Here is a 26,423-nt window from a genome sequence, read left to right as displayed (position 1 = left end):
AAATTTAAATAAAAAAGAAAACAAAGCAAAAACAGTTTAGGTGACATTGGAGATAGCACGTTTTGGAAATCTGTGTGGAATGATTTAAAAAGTGCAGAACATACACAGGTCAAAAATGCACGAAAGGAATGTAAATAAAAATGGTTTATAAAATGTGAATGTAGAGAAATAAAATGGACTAAATCAATATACTTAGTTATGATATAATTTTTAAATAGAGTGACTAAATTGGAAAAATAGAAGTAAATATTATTGTTTTATACAGTTCCTAACATTTATAAATTCAACTTGGCCCCACACTCACACTCTCATTTTAATAGTCTCAGTTTAGAAAATGGGAGCTCACACTTGGGGTTGCCTCTCATTCAGGCTCACAGGTCACACAGGAGACATGATTTGTTTGAGGATTTGTCAGGTGAAGCTGTTGGATAGAATCAGGGCCAGGGCTTGGAAACACAACTCCTCATCCCGGCTTTTTCTGATTCCAACACAATTTGTTTCCTCTTTTGCAAAAGATCAAGTAACTGGGCAACTAGATTCCTTGAAGCAGAATTGACTGCTAGTATTAGGAGCACCTTGGAGAGACGCTTGCATGTCACTGGCTTTCCCTTCATTCATTAGCCCTCAAAAGAGACTTGAAGAAGTGAGGAAAGTGGATGTTTATAGTTTATGGACAAAATCTATGCTATAAAACAGAATTGCTTTTATGATTAACAGGAAAAGGGAACTTACAGATATAGAAACCTTTGGGGACATGGTTGATATCTTTCCTCTATTTAGTTTTTGCTGTAAAACAAATACAAGGACAAAGTTAGAAACATAAAGTAGATCAAAACAAATTTAGAACAGACACCAGAAAGCATTTTTTTTTTCCTATTCTGAAAACCATTTGCATGTAGGATGGCCAAGCAGACCCAGGGTGAAGAATTAAATTGCTAGGTTGCTGGAGGAATAGTTAGCTGACATAACTGGTATATGGAGAAGATGGTCTTTTAAGATGTGAATTAGTTTTGTTAGGCCAAGTGCATTTACTCCTTCAAAAACATCTTGTGTAATTATTTATCCTACACAAAGCTTCACGTGCATGCACTCCTGCAGTTTAGCAGAATATTACAGGAAAAGCAAAGGATGACAGCTTGGAAAGAAACAATTAGAGTGGCTGACATAAAACTATGGCATTTGGTTTATCTCTTTTACTTAGCTGGGCTATTTTCACCCTTCTTGGGGCTGTTGGACATAATCCTTAGGGATGGTTAATGGTTCTTATTGCAGTTTTCCTTGGTCCTTTCTGAAATGTAAAAATCTACCTCCTGGGCAGAGGAGACCTCACCTTTCTCCAACATATGCTTCGGAAATAAAAAGGCCTGGCTGTGGTTTACCTCTCCTGGGACAGAGTCCAGTGCGCCCAACCCAACTTCACCCTGACCAAACTAAAGGAATGGAGAGGAAGCAAGATATAATGAATAAAAGTGGCAAAGCTCTGGTGAATGGCAGATCCGAGTTGACTTAGATATTCATGATCAGAGAGGGCACCAGGGGTGAGACTGAGGAAAAGGGTTCCTTCTTCTTGACATCATTGAAGCAGTTGTTGGTAAATTGTATGCCGTACATTCTAGGTCCTGTGCTTGGAGAGTCCCACACTTTATTTTAATCCTTATAATAACCCCAAAGTGAAAGTCGCTCAGTTATGTCTGACTTTTTGTGACCCCCTGGATGATACAGTCCATGGAATTCTCCAGGCCAGAATACTGGACTGGGTAGCCTTTCCCTTCTCCAGGGGATCTTCCCAACCCAGGGATTGAACCTGGGTCTTCTGCATTGGAGGCAGATTCTTTACCAGCTGAGCCACCAGGGAAGCCCAAGAATACTGGAGTGGGTAGCCTAAACATTCTCCAGCAGATTTTCCTGACCCAGGAATTGAACCAGGGTCTCCTGCATTGCAGGTAGATTCTTTACCTGCTGAGCTACTGGGGAAGCTCATAATAATCCTAACAGTAGTGTAAATATTAGCATTCTTAAAGTGCAAGCAACAACTTACTCTGACAATTAAACTAACTGGTTGAAAGGAGAGCTCAGAGAACTTTGGGAAAACTGAAGAATTTGGCTTAGAAAGAAGATAGAAAGTAATAGCTCCCAGGATCTAGATTGCAGGTCTTTTCCAATGAGTCAGTTCTTCACATCAGGTGGCCAAAGTATTGGAGTTTCAGCTTCAACATCAGTCCTTCCAATGAACACCCTGGACTGATCGCCTTTAGGATGGACAGGTTGGATCTCCTTGCAGGCCAAGGGACTCTCAAGAGTCTTCTCCAACACCACAGTTCAAAGGCATCAATTCTTTGATGCTCAGCTTTCTTTATAGTCCAACTCTCAAATCCATACATGACTACTGCAAAAACGATAGCCTTGACTAGACGGACTTTGTTGGCAAAGTAATGTCTCTGCTTTTTAATATGCGATCTAGGTTGGTCTGGAGAAGGAAATGGCAGCCCACTCCAGTAATCTTGCCTGGAGAATTCCATGAACAGAGGAGCCTGGCAGGCTATAGTCCATGGGGTTGCAAAGAGTCAGGCATGACTGAGTAACTATCACTCACTAGGTTGGTCATAACTTTCCTTCCAAGGAGCAAGTGTCTTTTAATTTTGTGGCTGCAGTCACCATCTGCAGTGATTTTGGAGCCCCCCAAAATAAAATCTGCCACTGTTTCCACTGTTTCCCTGTCTATTTCACTTCACTGCCATGAAGTGACGGGACTGGATGCCATGATCTTAGTTTTCTAAATGTTGAGCTTTAAGCCAACTTTTTCACTCTCCTCTTTCACTTCCATCAAGAGGCTCTTTAATTCTTCTCTGCTCTGCCATAAAGGTGGTATCATCTGCATATCTGAGGTTATTGATATTTCTCCCGGCAATCTTGATTCCAGCTTTTGCTTCATCCAGCCCAGCATTTCTCATGATGTACTCTGCATATAAGTTAAATAAGCAGGGTGACAATATACAGCCTTGACAGACTCCTTTTCCTATTTGGAACCAGTCTGTTGTTCCAGTTCTAACTGTTCTAACTGTTGCTTCCTGACCTGCATACAGATTTCTCAAGAGGCAGGTCAGGTGGTCTGGTATTCCCATCTCTTTCAGAATTTTCCATAGTTTGTTGTGATCCACACAGTCAAAGGCTTTGGCATAGTCAATAAAGCAGAAATAGATGTTTTTCTGGAACTCTCTTGCTTTTTCAATGATCCAGCAGATGTTGGCAATTTGATCTCTGGTTCCTCTGCCTTTTCTAAATCAGCTTGAACATCTGGAAGTTCATGGTTTACGTATTGTTGAAGCCTGGCTTGGAGAATTTTGAACATTACTAGCATGTGAGATGAATGCAATTGTGCGATAGTTTGAACATTCTTTGGCATTGCCTTTCTTTGGGATTGGAATGAAAACTGACCTTTTCCAGTCTTGTGGCCACTGCTGAGTTTTCCAAATTTACTGGCATCAGTTTGTTTCAAAAATAAGAACTGTGTAATCTCCCTCTAAGAGGAGAAGTTACTGGGCCTCTCCTCCTACCCACAGCACTAGAGAAGAAACAGCAAGTTCAGTTCAGGTTTGGATGGGTGGCATCAGTGTGACAAATCCAAATTATAGTCAGTCCTCCCAAGAGCCTTCAATATATATATATGCTCTTATCTTGGGTAAGACCTATGAGGCACCCTACAAAGGTGCAAAAAAGCAGCATGAGAAGAGAGATGAGAAGATACTGCCAGAGTGACCCACAGAAATCTGTTCAGAGGATTTCCAGTGATCGTTACTGTGAAACAACCCACTCCTTAGATGAGGCCCAGCTCCTCCTGGGAGGTCCATGGTGTTTGTTGGTAGCCCACCGCTACCCAAGGTGGCAGATCCTATGGGGAGGCTCAGAATCCTCTCACTCCTTTCACTTACTCACTGAATATTTTCTGCTCCTGACATGTGAGTTACTAGAACTATTAAGATACAGATTCATCTAGGTTGAGTTCCCAGGTGCTGATACATGACCATGGGTCTTAGGAGCCAGCCTCAGGCCTATTATCCATGAATGCACAGGCCTGAGGGGGTTTCCCAGTGGTGCTACTGGTAAAGAACCCACCTGCCAATGCAGGAGACCCAAGAGATCCATGGTCGGGAAGATCCCCTGGAAGAGGGCCTGGCAACCCACTCCAGTATTCTTGTCTGGAGAATCCCATGGACAGAGGAGCCTGGCGGGCTACAGTCCATAGGATCGCAAGTTGTTGAGCACAGCTGAAGTGACTTACACATGCATGCATAGGCCTGAGGCTCTAATTTCACCACAGCATGAATGCGTTCCCTCAGTACAGGGGTCCTGGGGTCCAATAGGTGAAAGGAAGGTGGTAAATGCAAGAGCAGAAACCTAGGCAGCTTGCACAGGCCAAGGGGCTGCTTTTTTGACACATTTTCCAGGAATTAGCCATTCACAGCCTCCACTGCTATTTCATTAAAGGAACTCACACATGTAGCAGTAGTTGTCTGGGGAAGGCTACTAACGCTAACTCTCCCTATGGTTTGCTCTAAAAAGTCATGTAAAGCATTTTCCTGTTTTCCTTTGGAAAATGTCTACACTACATCCTGACATTTAATCTGCAGCCCTAACGGGGGTGACTAATGTGAGCTGTTGGTTCTTGGCTCCTTCAAATGTAAGCCAGCTTAACCTAGTAATATCTTTTTTAGTCTCACAGGAAAAGGGAAAAAAATGACAATTAAGCAATACAAGCAACTAGCGTGCTTTCCCTAAGCGTTCTTCGTAAAACAAATGTGTATTTATTTTCTTTTTTGAAGTTTTGAAGGTCTGGTTTAAATAAAACATTTAACCCTTTGAAAGTCAGAGCTCTAGTATGCCTTTAAAGCAGTGTATGATTTAGGTGGGGTTTGTTCTGTGGCAGCCGGTATCTTGGCATTCCAGTACGTATCCAAACCTCTGGTCTACAGGAGGTTGGGAGCAGTTGCACAGAGGGTGGGGTAGACAAAACAAAAAGCAGTGCTTGAGTCGTGCTTGGAAAACACTTTTGGATTCAATGGGAGCCAAAACCATGGGAACTGGCCTACATCCTCAGGGTTTAAAAGAGATCCAAGTAGGCTTACCATGGAGTGGAAATATGAATAGCACCAGACTCCAACTGTGCACTCAGGGTTCTGGTCTCACTTCGGTGGAAACTAGCAGTGAATTAGCTCAGTTACGACTCTGGACCTGAGTTTCCTCACACATGCACATGAGTGGGTTTCCAAAGGCCTTTCCAGCTCTGACTTTCCATGACACTATATCATTCCAGAAAGGATTATCAGTGTCTGTCTGTGTTCTCCTTCACATTTGGTTTCCTAGGCATCTGTAGGTAAGAGGGCTCTAGCTGTTGGTGGCTTGAACTTCAAGGGCTGTAGCCAATGACTCCGATAAGTGAAGGGCAGGGTGGAGATTATAAACGCTCATGACCACGCCAGGACTTCTAAGGATACCCAAGGGGTACAGATCACTTATCCCATACAATTCAGGGGGAAGGTTGCAACTTCAGGGCCACACTTAGGAAGGAGATTTGTGTGAATATGGGGGTGCATTGTAGGAACAGTGGGAGGAGGAAGAGGAAGAGCAGGTGATAGCTACCAAGTGCTTGCTGTGTGCTGAGCTCTCCACCGGCAGCACTGCCTTGTACTATCTCACTCCATCCTCTCAGATACTCTGCAGGGGAATATCATTTCAGGAAAGAAACCAAAGCTCAGGGATGTGATGTTGCTGGTTGGAGTGAGTCTTTTCTTTTATCTTTTGTTTACAACGAATTGGACATTCATGACCGAACAAAAATGCCTTGCATGTCACACCAGGACACCCAGGAGACTTCTACCCTTCCGTCCATCCAAAAGTGGGGTGGACAGGATCTCAGAGGGGACATATCCAAGAGAGTCAGTGAGCTTGTCCCATTTCCCACTTGATAAACTCAGGTCTGCCTGATCTGAAGATCTTTTTACCTGCAAAGTGATACTGCCTTAGTGGCTGAAATGCTGAATTTAGTACGCTGTTCATTATGCTTCAGAACTCCTGCTCTGTACATCAAATAGATTTTCAAAGAGAACTAAGGTCAGAAACACATACTTCTTATTAAGCAAGAAAACCATGACTTTGTATTTATTTGAGAAAGCAATCATACTAAAAAAAATAAAATAGAACCATAAGCTAGATATCAAAGGCAGGCTGGCTGAGATTGCAGAACAGATGTCACCTTCACTTCCTGTGTGGTGTTAATGAATCACCATCTTTCCAGTCTCTTTAGAAGTAGGGATTTCTAAAGTTTCCCTCTTTTTTTAAAAAAGAAAAAACATTGGGCTATATTTAACTTTTCCCAATGGATTTGTCTCTGTCTTTAAACAGACTCCAGTAATGCCCTCAGGGTCCCAAAGACGTGTGATTCTTTCCAAAGTCTTTGGAGCATGGAAGAAAGTGGGTGTTTGAATAAATTATGTACATTCTCTTGTGGACTATTGTAAATTAGGAGCAGCATGGAAAGGAGTGAACAGACCTGATTCTTTCAAAGAGAAAGGAAGTTTTCAGATTTCCAGCCTATTCTTGAGAAACATGAGTACTTCTAAACTATTTATCAAACCATATGAAATTACCATTTTGTAGGTCAAACATGGCCCAATATTGGCAATTCCTCATGGTTCGGTTTAACATATAAATTAACTCATTTCTCTTGAAGCATCAAGGATATGAATCAAAAGTCTGTAGGTCTCAAATAGACGGATGCTCTGTAAACTTTGTGTTCCCCACCTTCCACCCTCAGCATTTACTCTTGAACCAAGAAGGCAAAAATAAAACCTCAGATGACACAGATTGTATGAATTATCCTGTTTGATGTCCCAAGATAATGAAAAAGGGCAGATGTTAGAATATAGAGTAAATCCTCATATATTACTCTAAGTTATTTTCAAAGTTCATGTGCAAATGTAACCAAATTTCATCTACTACAAGTAAGGAACAAAGTCAAAAAGTACTAATGTGGACTAAGGTTTTAAAAGCTCCAAATCTAAATGCTAGTGGAAAAGGAATTTATGTCAAGTGAAGACCAAATTATTGCTTATTGTATTACTATTACATGTACTTGCTGGATTTGGTTTAATATGTTTGGGCTTACATTATTGGTCTTGTGTGAAGTTTTCTGTAACTTAGCCAAGGTAATTTCTGAGGAGACAGTTAATGAGAAAGACAAAATGGTACAGGATATATCATTAGGATTTAGTTACCAGAGAGGCACAAACTAATCATAGCTAGAATCAGTGCTCAGAATCAGAGAGCTGCAATAAAGCTATCAGAGGTGCCCCAAAAGGTTCTTCCCAGAAGGATCATCTTTAGGTAATCATTTCCTTCTAGTACAATCCTCTGTGTAAAGCATCCAATGGTCTTTTTTTTTTTTTTTTTTTTTTTACCCCCTCTTTTGTGAGAAGCTCCCATTGGTGTGCATCTTGGAACTTCCTCAAGAGCAAGTTAAAGCTAAATTAAGAGTGCCGTTGTTGCTCAACATCCAGAGTCAAACTTGGTTCCAGGTAATTTCATATTACAGCGTTCACGCTGTACTAGTAACAGATGCCAGATAAAACTGAAGATGCATGTTAAGTTTTAAAGGATGCCCCAAGGCAAATACTTCCCTTATTCCATGCAGCTTAATTTCTGGTTGGCTAAGAACAGCATTAAAATCAGTCATAGTATTTCCTTGTTTTCTTATTCCTCAGATGAAGAATTTCAGCACACACATTCTCAAACTTTGTATTGAATTAACTTCGGGGAACTATCTGTGCTCATTTCAGCTGTGCTATCGGACGAGAGCCAAATGACTTCTCCTATCTAGACACTTGTCCACTGAGGACAGTATGCAAGACTGCAAGACAGAGAAAGCTCTGGGTTATTTGGGGTGAAGGTACCATTTGGCCTGAGGTATGCCTGCTGTATACTTTTGCTTAAAAACTCAAGTTCAGAAAAACCCTAAGAAGGGAGACTCTTCTGATGTTTCACTTCATCTTGGGTGCTTTAACACGATGGCAGTCAAAAGCACAGGTGAGGATGAAGTCAAGAGAGTCTGGGGTCTCTAGGATGATGAGTCCTGGGCAGCTTAGTGTCCACACAGAGGTGAACAATTAACTGCCGTGACTGTGTCCTTCTGTTTGAATATCGCCTCAACTCGTGAACTGTCAGCTGAACACTCCCGCTTGTTTTGTGTCACAGACTTGACAGCAGTCCCTTGTTCTCTTGTAAAACATGTGCCTGGCTCTCCTTCTGATACTTTCATACAGGTCCCTCTAAGCAGAGCCCCCAGCCCCTCCCACAAACACAACAGGGGTCGTGGTCTCACAGAACTCTCAGCCACAAAGCTACCCCAAAATAAGCTTTATTGCAAGAAAAGTGTCATATTTGATACACAGACCTACGAAAAACAAACAAAACCAAAAGCCGTAAGTTTTTCCTCACAAACACTTGATTACAAATTTACACTGTTTGTTTTGTCTTAGTTATCAGGAAACAAAACAAAGTCCCGAACTGGGTATGACCGGTGACTAATCTTTGGTCAGCTCAGGTGTGAGAGGAACAACCCAGAGCCTGCAGGTGCTTTGGCCGTTTCACAGATGAGGTTTGCTCACTGCTCCAGGGACAGGTTCCCGGGTTGAGAAGAATACGGGGACGTACGCTTACTAGCACGTCCTAGTACAATATCTCTTTAAATGACTAAAAGCAAACTAAACATCAATTCATTGTACAAACATCTTTCATACACAATAGGCTATGATAAAACGAGACATATGGTGTATAACTACAGTATTAATGAAAATTCTAAAAAAAAAAAAAATGGATTAAAAAAAAAAAAACAACATATATTCCTTGGCTGTACTGCATGGTTTGTTTGCACATATGGCAATCCTGAAATAGCTTGAATGTAATAAATGCACCATTAATCTAAGACAGCACCAAACACTACAGAATGCCAGGTGTTCCTTGCCGAAGGAACGGCAGTTCTTCAGCTGCCTACAGTACCACAAGTATGCAGCATGCCCTGGGTAAGAATGAGGTGTTGTGGGTAGCACATGTGCTTCCTTGAGGTTATGAGAAGGAAATACAGTACAGTCTGGCCTGCAACGCTACTGGTCTCACAAGCAGTCAAGGTATTTTGCTACAGTGGTTGTGCTTCATCCTCTGTTGCCTGGTGTGTCTGCTGATGTGGAGTATCATCACAGTGAGCTGCTCTGGCTTTGATCTCCTTTATAAAGGATCTAATGACACATTGATTACTGCCTATTCAGCTCTGTGAGGCTTCCTTTAAAATAATCAGATGTGTACCAGTTGGACGACTGGCAGAAAACCAAAGGAAACATCTCTTGGATCTACTGAATTTTTTTTTTTTTTTTTTAAAAAAAAGCACCTCTAAAAGAAATAGCTCAAATTTATAAATCTAAAGAAAAACAAGTGAGTTTCCCTTTTTGTTTACATAGTTTGTTCATTTCTCCATATATTACTGCATTAAAAATAAATAAACATCTATATTTTTTTAATTAGCAACTATAGCAAAATACCCAAAGTGTTACAGACTGCTAACAGGAAAAAAAAAAAAAGCTCACATTATTTTTGTGCATTTAGTGCCATATGCTGATCTCTTGAATATTTAGTTTTTTAATATACTTTAAAGTGAAGTTATATAAAAATACAGTAACCACGGTTGCCTTTGTACTCAAATCTTTGGCCACACCAGAGTCTACATTATCCCTCCCTGTGAGGGTCAACATTCTGAAGTCTGAGACAGGGAGGAAAGAAACAAAAGTCTTTTTTTCCTTTCCTCTTTAAAACTAGTCATTGATTTCTCAGAGGCTTCTAAAGGCTGGCTGTGCAGGGATTTGAGCCTGGAACCAAGTCTGCAAGGGGTTAATAGAGTTGAATCTGCAGCCTCATTTTGAGAGCCTCCCCCAGCTCCCCTAGGAGGTAGTCATCCTCATTGCTGTCTTCCAGTTTCTTAAGCTCCTTTTTCTTGTAGAGAGGGACGCTAGTGATTTCCAGTGTGTACATGCCAGGCACGAGCTTCCTCTTGGCTGTGTGCAAGTAGCTGAGCCCATTCCTTTGGTGAATGCGGAAGACACCATCGTCATTCCCCTGCGAGATGACATAGCGGATGTGGTTGTTGAGCGGCTCGATGGCGGGCATGAATTCTACAATGTGCTCCTTCGCACCAAGGCCAGAGACGTTAAACTTCATCATCACCGGGCTGTCCATGTCGACGCTCTCCAGGCTGATCTGTTTAACCTGGAAGAAGAGCAGGAAACCATGTGGGAAGAGCTTTGACAGCACAAACCGAGGATTTGCAGGAGCCGGCCATCAGGGGGTGCAGCCACAGTGACATACTGTCTCTGCCTGTAACTTACCCTCGGCTGGGAGAAAAGGTCACTTCCACCAAGTGTGCCCTGTAAATCTTTACGACTGTTCCCGCACCTTATCCAGGTAAAGTTACAGGGCTGAGCTGAAGGGGAGCACTCATATTTCAAGTTTTTTGGGGGGTTTATGAAATATCATGCTTATTAATAATAAACAAGAGACAACTTAGGAATAGATGGTCATTTTTTTGTTGTCAGAGTTGAACGAGAAGTGCAGTTGTTTTAACTGTGCTTAGAGGGATCTTCACTCTGAAAGCCCAGGTAGATTTTCTGGCCACAAACCACGTGTGAGTGTGTTTGCGGGGAGCTGTCAGTGCGGGGGGGGGGGGGGGGAACTCCAGAGTCATCAGGGTTCAGGTTTGAACCAGCTTTGGTTAAAAGCCAATGGGGCAGGGCCCAGATAAACGAAGTCTCCCTCGGTCAGACGTATGGGAGGTTTAAGAACGCTTATTTCAGTAAGACAGGGGCAAAAAAAAAATCAATGCTTTGAGTGGGTGCCTGCCAAGAACTTGGGGACTGTGGTACCAAGGTGCCCCCTTCAGCATGCAGCCCCCTAGAACCACAACAGGAGGGTTTTACAAGCAGAATTTCTGGATCTGTAGTTTGGCTTACTTAATGAATAGCTCAGCTGCCATATTTAAACATCAGCTAGGTACCTTAATCTATTTAAGGTAAATGTAATGCTGGCCTATGTACTATTATAAAACAGAACCAGAGATTTTGTGGCTAGAGAAGTCTCATCTTATACACTTCTGAGGCCCAGAAAACTGAAGCAAGTTGCCCAATGCACACAGCCAGTTAGTTGCTGACAAGGTGTTTTGATGGGGAATTCTGCAGTGACACTAAATGACGAGGATGGTCTCCCTGATCTCTGGGGGAAAGCACCTTCAGATACTGGGTATTATTTGGGGAACATGCGTCAATATTTATGCCAGGCACCGTTTCAGAAGCTTCACAGTAATCGCTCCATTAATCTTCTTGCCAGCCTTTGGAGGTAAATATTTTTATTTCCATTTTAACAGGTGAAGAAATTGAGGTAGAGAGAGGCTAAGAAAATATGCTCTGTGTAACATGGGTAGTAAGTACAGAGGGTCAGGGAATAAATTCAAAACCAAGAATCTGTGGCCCACCCATTTAACCACTCTGCTAAATACCACGAACAGAAAGAAATAGCAGCAGCAGGCAATTCAGATTTTCAGCTCCTTACAAAATACAAGTTATTTGGAGATAAAACTTTTATGGAAGGAACATCTGTCTTATAAATGTCACAAAATGTGACACATGGTTGGCTTACCTACAGAAAATTAAGATCAGCCCAGTATACTACATATGTATATAACAGAACTGCACAGATTCACAATAAATTCATTTTTTGAATCATTTCAAAGTAGTTATTTCCTAGAAGGACATCTTATTACCTCCTGGCACAAGTCAAAAATGCCAACATGTGATCTGAAACCATGAATCTTAAAGTCCCCCGGTCCTTTCTGTTAACTACTAAGTCGCTTCAGTTGTGTCCGACTCTGTGCGACCCCATAGACGGCAGCCCACCAGGCTCCCCCGTCCCTGGGATTCTCCAGGCAAGAACACTGGAGTGGGTTGCCATTGCCTTCTCCAATGCATGAAAGTGAAAAGTGAAAGGGAAGTCTCTTAGTCATGTCTGACCCTCAGTGACCCCATGGACCAGCCTTCTAGGCTCCTCCGTCCATGGGATTTTCCAGGCAAGAGTACTGGAGTCGGGTGTCATTGCCTTCTCCAGTTCTGAGTTAAAAACACCACTAATTTTAACTTACTTGTCTCTGCCATAGTTTGTCCATTAACTAAACTGATGAATTTCACGAGGTGGAGGTTTAGCTCCACTGAGGCTGAAATCTACATAAAAGTTTACTGCAATAGTATACATGACTCCATATGGAAAAAATCTGGTGACAAAATAAAGTGAAGTTACTCACAGCAATGTGTTTGGATTCATGAACACTTCTCTTCTGTCTGTTGTCCTTCTTAGAGTAGCCGTTGATTTTGCACTCATAGCACGCTTCCGGGGACAGAGCATTCTCTTCATCGACCTCTGTATCCATCGATAGGTACTGCCCTTTGTTAAATCCCATTCCTGAGACGCAGTGGCTATTTGCAACGAGATGCAAATTGATGTCAGACTTCATCATAACTCGATTGTTTTCCAGAGGTAGAGCAGAGGTTTTTCCCAAATAAGAAACCCACAAAGCAAACCATAAGATCATAAACATAAAAACCTAATAGCCTTGGTAACTTTTCTTCAGCACTTAATGCATGAGAGTCTCCTTTATTTTAAACAGCAAAATTCTTCCAAGAGTGAGCCCCAGGTTTCCTCAATTTTCAATCCTGATTAGACTGAAGCACTCTGTGTAGTTAAATCGAGATGGTAAAAGTCAAGTATGAATTTTCAGAGAGTGTTAGAAGTTCTGTTGATTCCAAAGCCTGAAGCCTACATTTGCTGCTTACCAACTGACACTGCTGAACTCCTATTTTGATTAGTGAAAGAGTCAGCGAGCTGACGCTAAATGACCCTTGTCTACACCAAGATTTCTGCTTCAAGCATTATTATGTACCCACTGTGGACATATTAGTCCACAACCCTCAGTGTCTGACTCACACACTGTTCCCTCTGAGGAAGATGACTCCTGAATTCCCATCTTCTATGCTGTGGAGCACTGGCTTCCTTGAAGGAAGGAGGCAGGTGGCCAGCACCTCAGCTGACAGGACTTGAGACGGCTGCACGTGGGAAAGTGGGACTAACTGAGGGGACCCAGCCTTGAAGAGACAGTGTCACTCCAACCTGGCAAGTCCTCTCTGTGCAGCAAAAGGCCAGATGAGCGAAGAGAGGGACAGCTCCTTCCTCATGGAGCACGGGGCTGTGCTTCGTCACTCGGTCGTGTTCCACTCTTTGCGACCCCATGGACTGCACCCCGCCAGGCTCCTCTGTCCGTGGGATTCTCCAGGCAAGAACACTGGAGTGGGCTGCCATTTCCTTCTCCAATGCGTGAAAGTGAAGTCGCTCAGTCATGTCCGACTCTTAGCGACCCCATGGACTGCAGCCCACCAGGCTCCTCCGTCCACGGGATTCTCCAGGCAAGAACACTGGAGTGGGTTGCCATTTCCTTCTCCAATGCATGAAAGTGAAAAGTGAAAAGCGAAGTCGCTCAGTCGTGTCTGACTCTTAGTGACATCATGGACTGCAGCCCACCAGGCTCCTCCGTCCATGGGATTTTCCAGGCAAGAGTATTGGAGTGGGGTGCCATTGCCTTCTCTGAGCACAGGGCTAGTACCTGCCAAAATTCATGTAAGAATCTGGGCGAAGCCATTTCCATTTGTATCTCTTAGCCCAGGTGTCTGTGATTAACACAGGAGCCACAGTATTTTTAAACATCTGTTGTCTCTGGCCTTAAGGGATTTATTCAGGCCATTTTTTTTTTTTAATTTCTTTTTTTTTCCATTTATTTTTATTAGTTGGAGGCTAATTACTTTACAATATTGTAGTGGTTTCTGTCATGCATTAACATGAATCAGCCATGGATTTACATGTATTCCCCATCCCGATCCCCCCTCCCACCTCCCTCTCCACCCAATTCCTCTGAGTCTTCCCAGTGCACCAGGCCCGAGCACTTGTCTCATGCATCCAGCCTGGGCTGGTGATCTATTTCACCCTAGATAATATACATGTTTCGATACTGTTCTCTCGAAACATCCCACCCTCGCCGTCTCCCACAGAGTCCAAAAGTCTGTTCTGTACATCTGTGTCTCTTTTTCTGTTTTGCATATAGGGTTATCGTTACCATCTTTCTAAATTCCATGTATATGCGTTAGTATACTGTATTGGTCTTTATCTTCCTGGCTTACTTCACTCTGTCTAATGGGCTCCAGTTTCATCCATCTCATTAGAACTGATTCAAATGAATTCTTTTTAATGGCTGAGTAATATTCCATGGTGTATATGTACCACAGCTTCCTTATCCATTCGTCTACTGATGGGCATCTAGGTTGCTTCCATGTCCTGGTTATTATAAACAGTGCTATTCAGGCCATTTTAAAAGGCCAGAGAATGATACCCGTATACAAGTTCGAGTTCTATGCTCACCACAAAGCAGGGAATCCACACGCCTTCCTGGAGCTTCTTCCTTCCACACCTAAATGCTCTGATCAATGCTTTTCCCTAGTCAACTTTTAATCACCATTTACCTTCCCCAAGTGCCAGGCGGCCAGGCACTGGACCCCGCTCACTTTCCCGTGTGTGGGGAGGTGGAGGGCCTTACCCCTGTCCCACTCTGTAGTACCCAGGTGGGCAGCCGCAGAGGTAGCCCCCTTCTGTGTTGGAGCAGCCGTAATTGCACGGGTTCTTGGAAGATGAGCACTCATTCACATCGTGGCAGGCACTGGAGAACTGGTCGAAGGAGAACCCAGAGGGGCAGGCGCACTTGTAGCTCCCCAGGGTGTTGTAGCAGGAAGCGGAGCCACAGGCATTGGGATTGGAGCATTCATTCTCATCTAAGAACATAAAGCAAGAGACTTTTACAAGTGGAGGGGAGGGAAGTTGGGCAAAGAAGAGCTCCAGTATCAGATATCTATGATTTTACAGGGGAAGTCGCTTTAGACCCATATTTTTAAATGTTTACATTGATGTTTGATTTGCAAAGCGTATGAAATTAAAAAAAAACAAAAACAAGACCCGACAAATTCCCCTAAAATTATGGCTTAAACAAAAGCTCCCCCACGCTTTTATACTCTATTTGTACTAGGTTTTTCTGAATACCCTGGCAGCCTTTGGGCACAGATATTTGCAGTCTGACTCCTGAGTAACTCTTCTATTCACTTTTCAGAAGGTTACCTCAAAAGTCTCTGCCTCAGACAGACTCACAAGGGCAGAAAGTAGATGACTAGTTGCCAGGGGCTGTGGGGGGGGAGAAACAGAGCATGACTTCCAAGGGGTACTGAGCTTCTTTTCAGGGTGAAGATGTTGTGTTGCTGATGCTTGTACACTGCTCTAAGAATATACTTAAAAACCACTGAACTGGACATTTTAAAAGGTGAACTTTATGGTATGTGAATTATATTTCAATGTTTAAAAAGCCTCAATTTATATCTGCACTTTTTATCCATTCTCCTAGCAATGTACCAAGCATTCATTATATACGTGGAGAGAAAAGTATATAAAAAAAAATCTAAATATTCTAAACGAAAATAACTGAAGTAAACATTAGTTGAACCTATTGAGCCAATAGCCTCATACACTTTTAAGCACTTGAGAACCTATGGTGTACATACTTTGCCTTCTGATGTGGGTTTGTGCCAAGCCATCAGCTGACGTGGGTTTTACTAGTTTAATGACGGACGCTACACCACAAATGCCTGACAGCAAGAGCATTTCAGGTTAATACTTTCAGCTACTCTTACCATTTTTACAAAATCAAAGTTTGACTGTGCTTTTAACTTTGGAGATGACAATTTTGCTCTTAACTGTCTGGTTGATACCTAGTCTGTGGCTTGACCCCTGTGGGCTTCATCATCATCCAGATTTCACCCTGGGCACCGGTCATGTCTGGTCCATGGAATTCTTTCAGATTCTTGTGACTGTACTAGAGCATGATGTGTTTGTTTACCAAATACATGACAAGTCCGTGTTTGGCTCACGTGGGGAAACAGGCCCATTTGCAATTAGGTGCCCTTGGGACACAGCAGCTAGAGCGAAGTGCTTATCTGCAGTAGCTCAGGGAGGTTACGGAGGATGCAGATGGAGTCCCGCTGGAAAGGCCTCTCACACAGGAAACTATGCTTCATTAACTACGATACAGAGGTTGTTGAAAAGGCCAATATTATTAGGCACATTTCTGTCTCATGAGTATAGTTTCGGAATTAAACCAAACTGCCAAATACAGCATTCTTAATCACTGGATATGAAACATACCACGATTACCTAATTTGCACAAATTCTCGGCCTTCATTTCACAGGGAGAAAGCATATGAATAAATTCTTAAGTAGTAAGCTCGCTGTTGTTGCTCAGTTGCTAAGTTGTGTCTGACTCTTTGCGACCCCGTGGATTGCAGCCTGCCAGGTTCCTCTGTCCATGGGGTTCTCCCAGCAAGAATACTGGAGTGGGTTGCCATTTCCTTCTTCAGGGGATCTTCCCAGACCAGGGATCAAACCTGCTATTTATGACATAGATATAACTACTATTTTATTTCTATATATCAAAGACTTGGAATTCTGCTTCAAAGGTTCATCTGCTTTTATAATTAAATCTGACATAATTTTTATATGTGCTGTTTCTCTCCTGATAGAGAATGTGAGTTAGATTATAGTTTAACAAAATGATCCTGATATGAACATAGTACTCAGTTCAGTTCAGTTCAGTCGCTCAGACATGTCCAACTCATTGCGACCCCATGAATCGCAGCACTCCAGGCCTCCCTGTCTATCACCAACTCCCAGAGTGCACCCAAACCCACATCCATTGAGTCGGTGATGCCATCCAACCATCTCATCCTCTGTCATCCCCTTCTCCTCCTGCCCACAATCTTTCCCAGCATCAGGGTCTTTTCAAATGAGTCAGCTCTTCACATGAGGTGGCCAAAGTACTGGAGTCTCAGCTTCAACATCAGTCCTTCCAATGAACACCCAGGACTGATCTCCTTTAGGATGGACAGGTTGGATCTCCTTGCAGTCCAAGGGACTCTCAAGAGTCTTCTCCAACACCACAGTTCAAAAGCATCTATTCTTTGGTGCTCAGCTTTCTTTATAGTCAACTGTCACATCCATACATGACCATTGGATAAACCATAGCCTTGACTAGACAGACCTTTGTTGACAAAGTAATGTCTCTGCTTTTTAGTATGCTGTCTAGGTTGGTCATAACTTTCCTTCCAAGGAGTAAGCGTCTTTTAATTTCATGGCTGCAATAACCATCTGCAGTGATTTTGGAGCCCCCCAAAATAAAGTCTGACACTGTTTCCCCATCTATTTCCCATGAAGTTATGGGACCGGATGCCATGATCTTAGTTTTCCGAATGTTGAGCTTTAAGCCAACTTTTTCACTTTCCTCTTTCACTTTCATCAAGAGGCTCTTTAGTTCCTCTTCACTTTCTGCCATAAGGGTGGTGTCATCTGCATATCTGAGGTTATTGATATTTCTCCCAGAAATCTTGATTCCAGCTTGTGCTTCTTCCAGCCCAGCGTTTCTCATGATGTACTCTGCATATAAGTTAAATAAGCAGGGTGACAATATACAGGCTTGACGTACTCCTTTTCCTATTTGGAACCAGTCTGTTGTTCCATGTCCAGTTCTAACTGTTGCTTCCTGACCTGCATACAGGTTTCTCAAGAGGCAGGTCAGGTGGTCTGGTATTCCCATCTCTTTCAGAATTTTCCACAGTTTATTGTGATCCACACAGTCGAAGGCTTTAGCATAGTCAATAAAGCAGAAATAGATGTTTTTCTGGAACTCTCTTGCTTTTCCGATGATCCAGCAGATATTGGCAATTAGATCTCTGGTTCCTCTGCCTTTTCTAAAACCAGCTTGAACATCTGGAAGTTCACGGTTCATGTATTGCTGAAGCCTGGCTTGGAGAATTTTAAGCATCACTTTACTAGCGTGTGAGATGAGTGCAGTTGTGTGGTAGTTTAAGCATTCTTTGGCATTGCCTTTCTTTGGGAATGGAATGAAAACTGACCTTTTCCAGTCCTGTGGCCACTGCTGAGTTTTCCAAATTTGCTGGCATATTGAGTGCAGCACTTTCACAGCGTCATCTTTCAGGATTTGAAATAGCTCAACTGGAATTCCATCACCTCCACTAGCTTTGTTCGTAGTGATGCTTCCTAAGGCCCACTTGGCTTCACATTCCAGGATGTCTGGCTCTAGGTGAGTGATCACACCATCGTGATTATCTGGGTCATGAAGATCTTTTTTTGTACAGTTCTTCTGTGTATTCTTGCCACCTCTTCTCAATATCTTCTGCTTCTGTTAGGTCCCTACCATTTCTGTCCTTTATTGTGCCCATCTTTGCATGAAATATTCCCCTGGTATCTCTAATTTTGTTGAAGAGATCTCTAGTCTTTCCCATTCTATTGTTTTCCTCTATTTCTTTGCACTGATCGCTGAGGAAGGCTTTCTTATCTCTCCTTGCCATTCTTTGGAACTCTGCATTCAAATGGGGATAGCTTTCCTTTTCTCCTTTGCTTTTCGCTTCTCCTCTTTTCACAGCTATTTGTAAGGCCTCCTCAGACAGCCATTTTGTTTTTTTGCATTTCTTTTTCTTGGGGATGGTCTTGATTCCTGTCTCCTGTACAATAAAACGAACTTCCATCCATAGTTCTTAGATATATGTATTAGATTCTTAGAAAATTGTATTAGATATTGTGCTAATGTGGAAAAATTACCAAGAAAGGCAACTAATTGAATAAACTGCATTTAAACATACCACTGACAAGAACATTTTCATACAGTTAAAACTTTTGGAGGCACCATGACAGACGTCATTTTTATATCCTATAAATGTACACCATAGCATAATTTTATAGGCATAGGTAATCTGAATGTGAAAATATGTTCCGGTTTGAAACCTACTTTGAGCTGACTCAAGTCTCACTAAGCTATGTTCAAATTATTTTGAAACGGACATAGAAGGAACTAGAAGTTGCTAACACCAAGTAAACCAAAGCTTCACATATTAAGATGTAATCATATGCAAATGTTAGTAATATTACCTTATTTTCAATTTAGAATATTTATAATGCTTGCATATTATTTAGGAACACATGGGAATGTTCCTAAATCTGTAAAATCTATGTATCAGAATGTTGTAAGTGTTCTGTGGTAACTGGCTGAACACTTCTTAAAGTATTCACTTGACTTTAAAATGTTTTTCAATCCTAACACTTCAAATGCTGTCATTTTTCTCACACTGGCAGCAGTATTAACATCACTGAAGGTTTACAACTTACTATTACTTAAGTTATCTGATGTACTGTTTGTGTCCATTTACAAGGGGACCCCAGTTACATGTGTCTGAGATACTTCATGGGATATTCCTTCTTCAATCATATGAATAACTGAAGATATTCATTCTCATAGTGACAGATAAAAATGATTTGTGGCCTTTCGATTTGCATTTTGTTATAATATTGCTATTTTGCTAACTTGTTGCTTTTATTAGTTCCTGATGGTTGTTTGATTCTATTGCTGAAATATATTTGAGTTATAATTATAATGTTCTGTGGGTTCAAAATTGCAAGAGAGTTAGAATTTATTAGTGATGAGCTGGATTGCTCAATCCTGCACAGAAGAATCTCTAATATTTCAAAATAAATCCCTGCTTCATCTTACTTACCCAGAGGCTTGCGGCTTAGAGGTGCCCATTTTAGCAGAGCAAGCTAACATTTATTCTTACAGTTGGGGTATCTGCTTATGTATCCTCAGCTTTTAATTCATCTCTGAAACCACTATCCCTATGTCGATGGGGGTCTCTGCTGATTAGAAGGCCCACTGGCTTCTGGCTGAATCCCAGCATGAGTTGCTCTGGGGTGACTGCCTTGCTTAAGTACCTACTCCAAGGATCCCACCAAGAACAACTTGGGTACACCACACAGCCCTCACTTTAAGTCAGACCGTATTCAGTGAAAACCTGTGTGTCTTATTTTCACACTAAATCCTTACAGGCAGAAATTCCAGGAAACTTAAAAACTCAGAAATTGAGTTGATCCTCCATGCACATTCCAATTTCTACTTATGATTACTTTAAAAACAAGGATTTTATTTAAAACTGATACATGTGAAATATTACAGATCATTCTTCTGCTTTAAGTCCTGTAGAAGTAACCAAGAAGTCCATGGTATTAACTGAATAGGGGGGTGAGCCTCTCATTTTATAAACAACACAATAAAAATCACTTTGCACGCTTAAATTAGTTACCTAAAAAAGGACCATTTCCTATGTTCTGAAGAGTGTCCCTATACTTTATCTGTTTATGAATCAATAAATTGGGGCATAATAACTTCTGCAACCTCTTTTTTCTATGAAGAGAAAAGAAGGAAACTGAACTTATAAAGTCATTTTGATCGACAGCCTAAGTCATCATTTTGATAATCCTTTCAAACTCAATATCCTTAACTTCCAGATCATCACTGGCTTTTGCATTTCCCCCATGAGAGTGTGTTGCTGGTATGGCCAAGCATCTGTCTTTGGCCTGGCACAAAGCCACAGCAGAGCTGCACCAACTTTCAGAGTTGCTTTCCCACCTCTGAAATTTGTCTTGATTTTCTCAATTTACTAAACTGTCGTTAAAAGTTTCTTTTGAGAAGATCATCAGGGATAAAATCAAATTAATTTACTTAGTGGCTCCCGTAGAGTAAAATACTTGAAATACACGTGGGGTAATTTCAATCACTACAGAGAGACAGGAGGCAACCTGCTGCTTCTCAGCAGGCCCACTGTTCCCCCTTCTGCTCAAGCTGTGCCCGTATCTACTGTCACACTGTTGGAATCTGCATCTAGGAAGGGCATTCAAATGGAGCCAAGAAATTGGGCGCATGCTAAGTCAGCTGGCCATTCAAGTAGAGCGTAATGTCCTCTTTGATCAAACTCTCCTTAAAAGAATTTCCATGACTCTATCAGTGCAAGAAAGAGAGTTGAGTGTCTACAGATTTTATTTTACAAACACTTTTTTTGTCTGGAGTTTTCAACAGTATTTGCTATAACTAGTTCCTTTTCCTACCTTAAAATCCTCTATATCCCCTTCATTAAATATGTGACTGGAGAGCACAGATGAATGATGCTCATTAATTTGATCTGATTCCTTTTAGATTTACATGAGCAGATGGATGGGCAACCCTTCAACCCCAAATCTAAAGATACTAAATTACTGATTAAAAAAAAAGCCTTTGACCTTAGCAAATGAAGATGATATAAATGAGTCCTGACATCATCTTCAGAAACTTAAAATTATCAGCTAGCAGAAAATTAAAATTATCAAAGCTCTAACTGAGTTACCTTTTAGGTACTTAACATTTTAAAGTATATTATGTATATTTTCAAATAGACACAAGTATACAAAGTAGTTTAATGAATTCCCATGCATCAGTCCTAAGTACTGGTTTTTTAAGTTCTAGGGTTTAAAGGCTACACTGAAAACGACAATCTTTATTGCTCATTTGTTTTAGTAAAAGATAGTTTAAGGCAAGAAAAGCAGATGCCAGGTAACAAGCGAGTGCTCACCAACACACTGATTCCACTGGTAATGCTGAATATATCCTTGCGGGCAGCCACACCTGTAGCCTCCCAGGATGTTCTGGCAGCCATGTTGGCACCTATGGTTTCCATCACATTCATCAACATCTGTAAAAACAATCCGGGCAAGATTTGTATGTCACCTTTCTTCTACTATTCTTAAATGTACTCCAAACACAACACGGGGTAATGATCACCAGAGGGACAAACAAATAAGACACCCCGAGGGGCTGTGATTTTTCCCAAGTCACATGGTTATTAAGTCAGTGGTCGTACAGAGAACGGCTCTGAGATAAGAAACCACATCATTCTTATGCTATCCACCAGCCATGCCACGTCAGTGCTTCAAATAATATCTTAATTTCAGCAAATCAACCATAGCAACCACAAATGTTGTGCATTTTGGATGGATTAACTACATATGGTATGATTTACTTGGTAAATGATATAAATATATTTGCATCACATATTCCAGTAAGTTCAAAGTGATTGACATGTTAATTCTCATTTTCGGGAAGATACAAGCATTACAGAAATACCTAAAGAAGTATAATGGTTGGGAATGCCAAAATATTTATTACTTTTTGAGATTAATTAGATGCAAATTTAAAGTATTTAAAAACATTATTTTTAGACATGATATAGTATTGTGACACATATGGAATAATTTCTTTGTTCATACACGCAAACTCTTCTGGAATGACAACTGAGGCTTTGAAATTTACCCATAAAAAGAGAAATGAAATTGGCATGTCTGATATATGTGTAACAAATTTATAGGGATAATTAATAAATTGTATCTTATGTAGATAGTCACAAGCTGAACTCACACATGGCAAGCAGCTGTATGGTCAGAATACATTCAAAGTCTCAATGACTTCAAATACAAAATATTAAAATAGAAATTTTTAAGTTGAATTTTTTTGTGGTTGAAGATTAGATACATGTAAAAGTCCTGTAGTTCTCAGACTATATTAAAACCTCTAAATCTATTTCTAGAGCTCAAAATCATGTATTTCTAAGAATAATTGATTCAAGGGTGACTAAAATCAATAAGGATGTAAACTGCACTAGTATATAAAAATATAAAGGGGAAGTACATGCTCTCAGAACCTCTGTCCTGAGTATTTTGTAAAAGCTACAAATCGTAGTATATTTATCTCATACGCTAGAACTTGCAATGAAAATACTGAAGAACATTTTATTGGCCACAGGCAAATTCCTATTTTATTCCCACTTAAATTTTCCCTCGGATTTAACAGGAAATATCTATTGTGATGAAGACTTTATAGGAAATGCCCTTTATAGAAAAGACACTGAATCGGGACTCTCAGACAAATAAAACCACCATCAGTTTTCCCCAGCGCTTTCTGTTCATCTGCCCAGTTCTCTATAACTGTTCTTCATCTTATACTTAACATTTATATATTTTACATTCAAGTATCATGGAACAGACATCCGATTTTTTTCTGGTTTACTGCAACTAAATTAGGTACAGAATTTGTTTTCAGTTCAATTCTTTTTTTAGATCAGTAACTAGGTAAACAGTTATTTCAGAAGCCCATGTGTACTCACAGAATTTTTGTTTCATCACATTAAGGTTTTCCTCTGTCCCCAAAATGATATGTGAAAATTTATAAGCAAAAAAAAAAATCAACTTCTGGATTTTACTTTGTTAATCTTTGTTGTTTGAGATGATCTCAATTTCTCATTGAAATTAACAGAAATTAGAAATTTAACAGAAATTTCTAATTAGAAATTTTCTAATTAACAGAAATTTCTCATTAGAAATTAACAGAAAACAGTTTGCTATGTTAGAATAAGAATATTTAAATAAATAAACTCACCTTCACAGTTCAGTCCAGTAGCATCAAGGGAGAACCCTCTTTGGCATTCGCAGCTAAAACTCCCAGGGGTGTTTTGACAGATTCCCTTTGCTCCACAAAGTGAAGGCTGCGACCCACATTCGTTGTTGTCTAGCAAAGGACAAAAGGGAAAGAGCATCAGGCTTTCCTATTATTACAGGATTTAAATCTTACTACATGAAGGAAAAAGTAAAGTATGAAAGCCTAAGTTTCACGATGTGAAAACAGAGTTTACAGAAAAGTATGCTACTATTCATGGCCATATTAAAGACAAAAATGGTCAGAAAGAAGTGTATTTCAAGAGGCTGGAAATCAGAGCATATTTTGGCTCAATTGAGGACATGGTTTCCGATAGCACAGACTGAAAGTTAAGGTTAAGACCTGTGTGTCTTCTGACATAAAAAAAATACCAGCATGTTCATTAGCATGTTCTAAATTATAATGAGTCTTTTACTCATATTTTATCCGAACACACACTATATTTAGAATGAAATGTAAAGGCACTGCTTGGAATACACCTACTGTGCACGTGCTTGGACTACACAGGACTACTATGCTTGGATATTGTTTTTATGAAAAAATAAATTATTAACAACATTTTTAAACGACTAATTATGAGGGACTGATTTTAATATTAAGTACTGGGCCATTATTCTATCATTTTTAACTACAGTTTTAGGCTTCTACCAGTAGTGTGCAGAACTTCCCTTTTGGAGTTTTGTCTTACCAATACAAGCAGTGTGATGCTGTGTGAAACCAGGTGGACATTTACAGGTAAAACCTCCCAGAGTGTTGACACACAGGAACTGGCAATTGTGCTGTTTGGTTTGACATTCATCAAGGTCTGCAACGAAAGAGAGGCCAATGAAAATCAGAGCAGAGTTATCTGGCTATGCTTCCCTTCCCATGAAGCCACGGAGAGGTGTGCATGTTCTACCAGGAGTATTCTGTCTAGATTTTTGTTGGAAGCTTTATAGATTTCCATATGCATAAGGCAAGGAGTTTCTTTTCACATACTTAAGCAGTGTAGATACTATGAACTACTAAGACAGGATGGCTAAGGTAATATATAACAAAAATTTTTTAAAAATAAAAAGCTGAAAGGATAAATTATAGTGATGTTCATGAACTGTTTTCAAAGCTAATATTCAAAGGTTATAATATTTGTATTTAATGCACAGTTGAGTACATGGCTGGTTACTTAATCCTATTAAGTGAAAATAAAAATTGCTCAGTTGTGTCTGACGCTTTGCAACCCCATGGACTATACAGTCCATGGAATTCTCCAGGTCAGAACACTGGAGTGGGTAGCCTTTCCCTTCTCCAAGGGATTTTCCTATCCCAGGGATCAAACCTGGGTATTCTGTATTGCAGGCAGATTCTTCACCATCTGAGTCACAAGGGAAGCCCCAGTAAAAGTGAGGCATGTGGTAAGATCCCCGATAAACTGATTTTCAATCTGAAAAAAAGGAGAGGGTCCCACATATAGACTCTTCATCACCTTTGCAGGTCTTCCCGTCCTCCTGCAGGACATAGCCCCGGGGACACGAGCACTGGTAACTCCCCTCCGCGTTCTTGCAGATGAAGTTGCAGGGTTTTGGGGACTGCGAACATTCATCGAGATCTGAGTAAAAGTGATGTGAGGATTAAATTACTGGTTAGAAGGAACGACCAGGCTCTTTCCTCCCTCCATATTCTCACTCATTGTTTTCCTCTTCAACTTAAAATGGAAAACAGCCAGAGAGAAATGAGGCACAGAACAATTTTCTCTAAGGTAATTTACTGGTTTAACTTTGTCAGGCGATTCTTGGGCAAATATTGAAAATATCCAGATAACTAGGTTCAAAAAAAGACACCAGATTTTTTAGATTGGTGTACTTCGGTTTACAGTTTGAGAATCATAAGCCTGAAGGTTAGACTTTCTTCTCTTTGACATGTGGATGTGGTGAATGTTCTCAGAGTCTCTGAGCTGACACTTCCCACAGATTGTGCTGGAGACCGTTACTTCCCCTTCCAGCTGCAGTCCTCACCTTGGTCCACCCTGTTCTTGGGCCCGGGAGGCTGAATTGCACACAGATTCCATTAGCAGGCCCTCCTGCCCTCTTTCTTCAGTCTGGTTCTCAGTTCCTCGATTCCCTTCTCGCAAGATGGGCTGAGGCTGACTGAGTCATGGGGTCAGAGGTCATGGATGCTCTAAAGGCAGGCCTCTGGGAACAACTTTCTCCATCTTCCAGATTTCAGTAATCCTTCCCTCTTATCTTTGGCCCAGAGGTGGAATAGCCCCAGAACTCAGCACTATTCCTAGTGTTTCCTGCACACTCTGCTCACACCTTTATACACTGTCCTTTTGTTAAAAAAACAAGTCTCCTTAAACTGTCCTCATTTCAATATGCCACCTCTTTTCTGCTAGGACTCTGACAGCGAACAATCTACATTTCCCCTCTAAAAGACATTGATTGATGCCCAAAGAATGTTAAAAGCTCATGACTGATAGCCTAGTTTCTATTATTATCTTGCCCAAACAAGTGAGTTGAATGCTTACTAAGATTTAGGTTGGTTCTTCTTACCCTTTTCATGCCAGATGTGCTTGTTATTAAAACAAGTTGATATTAAGCTGATGAACTATGAAGGAGAAAAGATTTTTTTCTTTAATGAAAACTAAATGTTTTGGAAAGACTCAATAAAGGCAAGCTACCACCGGCTCCATGGATGAGACAGTAAAATAAATTAGAAAAAGAGATATTAAAAACGTAGAAGGCTTTCTGTATTGAGACTGCTTTGCAACTGGAAATTTTAGATGATGCTTAATTGGTATATTTTATGCAAAAATAACTGCAACGAGAAATAAGCAAAAAGCATTCTCTCCATA

General features: G+C 40.9%; 1 protein-coding gene and 1 non-coding gene across 2 annotated transcripts in view; both read right to left on the bottom strand.

Moving 5' to 3' along the window:
• Nucleotides 1-1,783: 1,783 nt before the first annotated feature.
• Nucleotides 1,784-1,855, bottom strand: TRNAW-CCA. Its single transcript has one exon. It is a non-coding gene; the product is annotated as a tRNA-Trp (tRNA).
• Nucleotides 1,856-8,394: 6,539 nt separating this feature from the next.
• Nucleotides 8,395-26,423, bottom strand: part of FBN2 (fibrillin 2) — a 219,287-nt gene continuing 201,258 nt past the window's right edge. The window contains exons 59-65 of the mRNA XM_043912195.1: nucleotides 25,056-25,178; nucleotides 24,282-24,398; nucleotides 23,537-23,665; nucleotides 21,678-21,797; nucleotides 14,726-14,957; nucleotides 12,389-12,560; nucleotides 8,395-10,308 (exon numbers count right to left, since the gene is read on the bottom strand). Coding sequence (XP_043768130.1) covers nucleotides 9,934-10,308; nucleotides 12,389-12,560; nucleotides 14,726-14,957; nucleotides 21,678-21,797; nucleotides 23,537-23,665; nucleotides 24,282-24,398; nucleotides 25,056-25,178 — 1,268 coding nt within the window. The 3' untranslated portion in view covers nucleotides 8,395-9,933. The remainder of the gene's footprint in view (nucleotides 10,309-12,388; nucleotides 12,561-14,725; nucleotides 14,958-21,677; nucleotides 21,798-23,536; nucleotides 23,666-24,281; nucleotides 24,399-25,055; nucleotides 25,179-26,423) is intronic.

The sequence above is a fragment of the Cervus elaphus genome, chromosome 9 (assembly GCF_910594005.1).
Source record: "Cervus elaphus chromosome 9, mCerEla1.1, whole genome shotgun sequence".
NCBI lineage: Eukaryota > Metazoa > Chordata > Mammalia > Artiodactyla > Cervidae > Cervus > Cervus elaphus.
This window is presented reverse-complemented; position numbering and strand designations above follow the sequence as displayed.